Genomic DNA, 8144 nt, shown 5'->3' on the forward strand with positions numbered 1-8144 from the left:
GAGTCTTGCGATAATCCTCGAGTAGATATGTACGGGATTAGTATGCTGCACTTTAACAATCTAAAACCTCGGTTGTCCAATCTGGCGTGTATCCCTTCTCGAAAAGTTGTTTGTACTTGCTGACGCGTACCTGATCAACCTACTTGAACTTTGCCGGGCCCGCGATTTTTTAACACGATTGTACACCGGTAGCCAAGAGTCTTTCGACGATCGCGGGGGTAACGTCGGCGGGTCGCATACCAATCGTTTCGATGCTTGCGTCCGTTGTAATCTGATACGAGACGTGGCAGCATGTCGAACCACTTGTAAGTACCATTCAGCGTAAACATCTTCCACATGTCGTTCTTTTAGCGTGCGATTGAATCGTTCGACGACCGACGCCTTCAATATCGAATATGTAGAGAATAGTGATTAATGTCATGTCTTCGCATAAGTCGTTGCACATCGGCGTTGTAAAATTCCTTTCCGTTATCGGTTTGCATGTTTTTCGGGCATCTTTTGCTATGCCGAATTATCTTGGCGATTGCGTCAGCTGTCTCGCTTCCTCCTTTACTCTTGAGTGGTACAGCCCACGCATACTTGCTCAAACCCCATCGATGATGGTGAGTATGTAGTGGTAACCTCTGTTGAAACGGGAGTATGGACGCATCTCGACAATGTCGGCTTGCCACAAATCATCGTATCCTCGCACTATGACATGTCTTCGAGGGAAATTTTTTCTCGCTGACGCGTGCAACTCGTTTACCAACTGCCGTCTCTCCAAACTATGTTGCTCGTTGTTATTTTCACTATTCATTCTCGTTCTTTCGGGTTCTTCAGGGTTCGTGCCTCGTTGTTTCAGGTTTTTTCAGGTTCTGTCGGGTTCGTGCCTCGTGCTTTCGGGTTCGTTGCCTCGTTGTTTCGGGTCTTTCGGGTTCGTGCCTTGTTCTTTTGGGTTCTTTCGGGTTAAATTCTCGTTCTTTCGGGTCGTGCCTCGTTTCTTTCGGTTAGATTCTCGTTGTTCGGGTTCTTTCGGGTCGTGCCTTGTTCTTTTGGTTAAATTCTCGTTCTTTCGGGTTCGTGCCTCGTTCTTTCGGGTTCGTGCCTCGTTGTTTCGGGTTCTTTCGGGTTCGTGCCTTGTTCTTTTGGGTTCTTTCGGGTTAAATTCTCGTTGTTTCGGGTTCTTTCGGGTTTGTGCCTCGTTCTTTTGCGTTAAATTCTCGTTGTTTCGGTGTTCTTTCACGTTCGTACCACGTTGTTTTAGGTTCTTTCACGTTCGTTCACTCACGTCCTTGGCCCATTCAAAAATCGTTCCTGACCCGATCACAGCCTCGTCCCAAGTCGTTTCTGATCCGTTCGTAGCCCGCCTTGGCCCGTTCGCAGCCGTCCCTGACCTGTTCGCAACCCTTACTGAGTTGTTGATAGCTTTTTATGTAACCTTTAAGGACTTGTTCGTAGCCTCGTTCGCAACCCTGTTTGACATGATCGTAACCTCGATCGTAGCGGTCGCGTTCACCACCGTTTCCAGGTCGTTCACTGCTATTTCCGGGTCGTTCACTGCTGCTTCCAGATCGGTCACTGATGCCACTCATTGTTGTTTGGTAGCACGCTGATAATCCTTCGTAGCTGTTCAACAATTGTTTGCAACCACTCGAGAATCCTTTCTAGACGTTTCACAACTGTTTGATAGACGTTTCTGAGCCAACCGCTCATTAGATGTCTGAGGTAGTGTTTGGCGCACGCAGAAGCTCTTTTATCGCAGTTTCTAACGCTCGTACATCCTTCTCTAACGCAGCCAGCTTCTCATCTGACTCTTTTTGTTGGATCATCAATGTTTTAAAGCACTCTTTCAGGTACAATTTGTTGACGACATCGGTATCCGCCTCAGGTTGCGCTACACGGCGAATCTTGCGCGATCTCGCGTCATAATCTGTAGCGACGCGATGCAGAGCGTTTTTGCGCACGCATTTTCTAATCAATCTATACCATTGGTCGTTTGTGCCAGGGGTTGCATCATTTCTCCTCTCGAATAATCCAAATTTATTGATAGACATTTTTTCAATGCTTTGTAAAGTGTCACACGATGAACTGAATAGATTGTCGGGAACCTTGTTTAATTTATAATAATGCCCGCTTCCCGCAGTTCCTCGATAATCGACAAGATCTCGTTGTCATGCGCGTTGTTGCCAGCTTGGTGCGAAGCATCGAGCAATCGTAGGCGATCCACTAGCTCGTTGGGGTCGTCCCAGTGTACGTAATCAATCTTATTGTTGGTTAGCGTCATAGCGCGAGGCATTCCCATGCCAGATTTTGGGTCGTCCGATTCCCCCCGCGTCAACGGTGCGATTATATATTTGTACTTGTCCCCCTTGCTACTCTTCACACGGCCTTGCACATCAAAATTGCGTTTATGCGCATTTGTCGTCAATAATATGCGCTTGTATTTTTGCAAATCATCCTCCTGGTAATCAGGTCTTTTCTTGAAGATCAACTCGTACAATCCGGGCGTTCCAATATACCGCGTGTCGCCTATGATTATATTGTCATCTTTGTCAATCGCGAATCGCTTGTTTCCAATGCGCATTTCATTTTCGCCGAAGTAGACTCCGTATATATTATCAATTTCTTTCTTCTCATCAGCACCGAGGAGAGCGTCCATATACTTTTGTCCTAATGGCCCCCAATCCTTTCGCATCATTTGTCGACCTTCCGACGATCTTAACCAGTGTCGAAGGGATATTTCGGGCGGGTTACGCGTGGTTTCGAAAACATTTTCGTCTACGAGTGTTTTGGGTATCACAGGTTGTGCGTTTTTCGGTGTAGATGTTGTCGGCAGTGAAGCGTCCAATGGCTTCGAAATATCATATTTTCTCTTTTTCAATTCCTCCTCCTCCTCTTTATATCGCTTGATAATTTTGTTTTCTCTTTTTCGGTGTCTCCCCCTCATACCGTGTTTCGATCTTCACACCGTCGTCGTCGTCGGTGTTAGGCTCGTTTTTCACCGAAATCGTCGCGTTGTCGACAATCTTTTGTAGCGGCTCGATAATAGGTTTAAAGTGAGTCTTGACGGCGATATCATCATCGATCTTTCCGGTCTTCAGAGCGCGGTGTTTCTTGCGGATCGATTCGGCCGTCTTCGCAATCTCCTTGGCAACCTTTTCACGCTTGCGAATATTATCAGCCATGTCGGCAGCACTCTCTAGAGTTTCTCTCGACCGGAAGGATTGTTGGCGACGACTAATGGCTCTGCGGTATCGCGAACTCGTTAAATCCTTTTCTGTATCGCCCGTTCAAAAGCGAGTTGTCCTTGTCTATCACTAGAGTTCCATACTTTTGTTGCCAACATGTACGACATAACTCACTGAAATCCTCATACGACATGTCGGTATTCATGTGATCGTTGTACACGTGCTTCAAATTGGTGGCGTCCTGTTTAAACAGGATTAGCAGGTTCGCGTTGTCGCGTATAAGATGTTTCGGTATTCTCGCGTATGTCTGACAGAGATAGAAGCAGTCGATGTTCGAGTGGCGCCCCATTGAGAAGTACTCTTTTATCGTATCTCGCTTGTCGCATGCCACGTCATCAAAGACAAAAATTGAATTTGGACATGCCTCGCTCGGTGGAATGACGTCACTGTTATTGGAGAATGTAAAGTAGCCGATTTCGTCAATCGGCGTCAATAAATCTTCCAAATAACGATATTTCGGCTGTTGCAGCGATTTCGAGTACACGTACACGTTCTCGAAACGCACACCGTGCGGACTTTCCAGCAGGCTTATCAACACGTTGGTTTTACCGCAGTTTGAGGGGCCGCAAACAATCGCGCGTATAGTTGTCGGTAGCATCGTACCGTGTTTGCGCACACCTTCGTTCACGCTGCAGCGTACTCTGTCGTCGTAATTCATCACTCGTATCGTCAGAGGTTGTTGCACGAATTTCATTTTCTCACTCCCGATTTGATCTCCAACGTCCGCCTATTTATAGCTGCGCGGACTCGCGCTTTGCTCAGTAATGTCTAGAGATTGCAACGGATGTCAACGAAAATAGGCACAGGTGTATTAAATCGTGCGATAAACGCACTTCCGGTCGAGCTTCATATTCCCGGCTATCAATTTTGCGGCCCGGGAACTCGTTTGGAAAAGCGATTGGCTAGAGGTGATCAAGGTGTCAACCCATTGGACGCGGCGTGCCGTGAACACGATATAGCGTACTCTCGGAGCAGCGAACTCGCCGAGAGACACGCGGCGGATAAGGTACTCGCCGAGAAAGCGAAAACTTGCATCGTCGCGAAAGACTCGAGTCTCGGTGAGAGAGCCCGCGGCCACAGTTGTCTGGACAGCGATGAAGGCCAAGACGAAGCTCGGCATGGGCTTGAAAACGAAAAAGAGGAAGACGAAGAAGAGGGTACTTTCGGCAGCGAAACGAGGCGGATTTTTGCCGATTTTACCAATGCTGGGCGCGCTCGGATCCCTGGTTGGCGGAACGGCTGGCGTAGCAAAAGCGGTAAACGACAGAAAAGCCGCGCAACGTCAGTTGCAAGAAATACTACGCCACAATCGCGCCATGGAAGGCCGCGGACTGTATCTCGTCCCTTACAAATATGGACGAGGAGCGAAGAAAAAAAAACGTCAAAAAAACGTTAAAAATGCCGAAAGGTGTAACTACAAATGTGCAATTGCTACAACTTGCAAAACGTATGCACATTCCATACTTTAGAGGTGTATTTATGCGCAATAATTTACCGATAAATGGCGCGCGAGAAAATGAGAGTGGTATCGTTAATCTAGACAGTACAGACGGTCCTGGCACTCATTGGGTGGCGTATGCAAAAAGAGGAAATCGCGCAATTTATTTCGACAGTTTTGGCAATCTTCGACCACCCGAGAAATTGGTGCGATATTTAAATGTGCCGAAATTGGAATACAATTACACCTCTTATCAAACGTATGATCAGAGTATCTGCGGACAGTTGTGCTTGCAGTTTCTCCGAGAGATTGAATTTTAGTTCAACTTGCAGCGAATTTAAAGACTGACATTGCGCTATTTAACTCAGTTTTGTCAACATGTCGCTAACACTAACATTGACTGGGAAGAGTAGCGTCCTCGCGGCGACCTACTTTCCGCCCATAGATTTGAGCGACGCGGACTACGAGCTCGGTCTGACGGATTTTGAAACTTATCACACTATATCGAATGTGAATTCCTCGAATAATAAATTTTACTACGGCACAGACGACGCGGAAATTACGATTCCCGAGGGATCGTACGAGCTGCAAGCGATACATGAATTTTTGAAACGTGCACTTTCCCGAAAACATAATGCTGTTAGCGATAAAGGTGTCGACGATGAAGATTACCCAATCGTGCTCCGCGCTAATTACAATACGATGAGAAGCGAGATCAAGTGTGCCTACAGAATAAACTTTAGCTTGCCCAACAACATTGGATCGCTGCTGGGATTCTCGAATCGTATACTGCAACCGCGAAAATGGCACAAATCGAACATGGCGATTAATATTATCAACGTAAACATTATCCGCATAGAGTGTAACGTGACCGCGGGTGCATACTGCAACAATAAACTCGTTCACACGATACACGAATTTTCACCGAGGGTACCACCAGGATATAAGATATCGGAAACGCCGGCGCAGATCATTTACCTGCCGGTCTTCGTACGGAGCATTACTGATTTAGTGTTACGCGTTACTGACCAGAAGGGACGATTGCTCGATTTTCGAGGTGAAGAGATAACAATTAGATTGCACGTACGACGGCGGGCCACCCTCGTGCGACGGGATGCTCGTGTTGAATAAAGACACGAAGAACACAATCAGACCAGCAGCAACATCATTCGCTAATATCAAATCAACTACGAAGAAGAGACTCACCTCGTCAAACGTTGCGTTTTTACAATCTTTGGGATTTGCGGTGCGCGCCATCTGAACAATGACTGAGATTCTCAACATCGAGGAAGAGCCAGTCTTTGACGATCGCATCGTCAAGATTGAGACTCACACATACAACCCGTTTGCCAACACAACATTTGGATACAGCGACGAGATAAGAATACCCATACAACAACAGGATTTATATACATTGCCGTATGAGAGTTTCTTCTACATCGAGGGTGAACTGAGGATAAATCATCCAGTTGAGGGATCCAATGTGATGCTGGGAAATAATTGCGTCGCATTCATGTTTGACGAAATTCGCTATGAGCTCGATGGTGTGGAGATTGATCGCAACAGGAATGTGGGAATAACAAGTCTGCTGAAAAACTATGTAACAATGTCATCCGATAGAAGCGTGATTATGCGAAATGCAGGCTGGGATAGCCCGACTACTGTGAATGGATACTTTAATTTTTGTGTGCCGCTGCACATGTTGCTGGGATTTTGCGAGGATTACAAACGCGTTGTTATTAATGCGCGTCATGAGTTGATCCTAATACGAGCGCGCAACGACAATAATTGCCTGTATGGAGATTCTGCACTGGAGCCTGTGATCAACATATTCAAGATACAATGGCGAATGCCACACGTGTTGTTGAGCGAGATTAAGAAGCTGTCGATGCTGCGCGCTCTGGAAAGCGGACGTTACCTCAGCATGGGTTTCCGCTCGTGGGATATATACGAATTTCCGCTATTGCAGCGTACGACCAAGCATTCGTGGGCCATTAAGACCGCAATTCAACTGGAGAAGCCGCGATATGTAATTTTTGCTCTGCAGACAGGGCGTAAAAATGTCATGTCCGAGGATACGAGTCAATTCGACGACTGTAAATTAACCAACGTGAAACTCTATCTGAACTCGGAATGTTATCCGTACGACGATATGAATCTGGATTTCGATAGAAACAGATGGTCGATTCTGTATGACACGTATGCGCGTTTCTGCAAAAATTATTACGGATACGAGTATCTCGAGCCGAGTCTCACCATCACGCTGTTTTTACAAAACGGTCCGTTTGTGATTATCGATTGTTCTCGACAAAACAAATCGGTCAAGAGCGCAACGGTGGATGTGAGATTGGAATTTGAGTGTAAGGAGAATATACCTAATAATACCACTGCGTACTGCCTCATCATGCACGATCGCGTGATCCAGTACAACCCATTGACCAACGTTGTGCGCAAAATCACTGTTGTGCCTCCGGGAAGGCACGGAAAATTTTGGGGTCTCAGTCGACTGAAGGATGAGGATCCTAGGATCGGCGGGCGTCTCCTCCTTGACTGACTTCGATTGTTTATTTGAATAAATCTTTTATTTTCCTTATTTCTTGAGTTGGTTTAATTCTGTATAATCCCACCTGGGTGGTTAGTTAAGTATGCTCGCTCTCGATAGTCAGATTACAGGTGATAGTTTATATTCTGCGGCTTGTCTTCGACTCCTAGTTAGGTTCTAATTAGCGACTTAACCTTTTGGATTTTCGTTAGCGACTCTAGATTTATTCTGACTTTAGCTAAATAACGACTCGTCTGATTACGAGTCGGGAGTTATCCTCGATGTGTCTCGGTAGGTTGGTCTAATTCAACTCGCTCTCTGTTCACTCCCGAGTTCTTACGTGAACTCGGTTTTTCGTTATTTCATTTGGAAGGGGTGCCTGGCGACAGGCACCCGATTGGTGCATAGCTTTTGCATACGCGGCTAGATTTTGAGCTAAGAGCTGTTCGAAAGATGAAGCTCTTAGCTTGCGTCTTCGCGGTTTCCGGCCCGCTGCTGCATCAGCGGTCTCCACGCGGATTTTATATCCGTTAACTTGTAATTATAGCCTTTCGGGCTATAACATTCCTCCCCCGTTAAAAAAGAAAAACGGAGGTACGAAGTTTTTCGTTATACCATTGGTTTTAACAATATTTGATTATGTTGATATCTTATTCTATGTACAATTATAGTTTCTCCGATACATAGTAGGTTCTATAATCGTTTCTTAAAATCTAGTACTTTGACTTCTTTTTAGTATTGATCGCGATATTTCGAAGTCATCGTTTATTATTACTTTGGCTATTTTTCGTTTTTATTTTTTCTTTTTATTATTATCCATGGATATTGCAGCTACTGTCATTATTATTCCGGTAAATGTCATTGGGTAGACAAATTGTTTCTGTGCATAAAAATTTTGTTCGTTGTTTTGTAAGTCATTGTCTATAGTTTCTGTCTG

General features: G+C 45.6%; 2 protein-coding genes across 2 annotated transcripts; one reads left to right on the forward strand and one right to left on the reverse strand.

The window, feature by feature from the left end:
- Window positions 1-1985: 1985 nt before the first annotated feature.
- Window positions 1986-3164, reverse strand: LOC146721164 (uncharacterized). Its single transcript, XM_085487339.1, has 2 exons — window positions 2948-3164; window positions 1986-2874 (listed from the first exon to the last, which is right to left on the reverse strand). The coding sequence occupies exons 1-2, from the start codon at window positions 3162-3164 to the stop codon at window positions 2093-2095; spliced, it is 999 nt and encodes a 332-aa protein (XP_085343465.1). The 3' UTR covers window positions 1986-2092.
- Window positions 3165-4321: 1157 nt separating this feature from the next.
- LOC146721165 (uncharacterized) lies at window positions 4322-7641 on the forward strand. The gene is made up of 4 exons (XM_085487340.1): window positions 4322-4508; window positions 5525-5748; window positions 6068-7089; window positions 7581-7641. The coding sequence occupies exons 1-4, from the start codon at window positions 4322-4324 to the stop codon at window positions 7639-7641; spliced, it is 1494 nt and encodes a 497-aa protein (XP_085343466.1).
- The last annotated feature ends 503 nt before the right edge of the window (window positions 7642-8144 follow it).

Source organism: Nylanderia fulva, unplaced genomic scaffold, assembly GCF_048542155.1.
Source record: "Nylanderia fulva isolate GAGA-0341 unplaced genomic scaffold, ASM4854215v1 Scaffold538, whole genome shotgun sequence".
Taxonomy (NCBI): domain Eukaryota; kingdom Metazoa; phylum Arthropoda; class Insecta; order Hymenoptera; family Formicidae; genus Nylanderia; species Nylanderia fulva.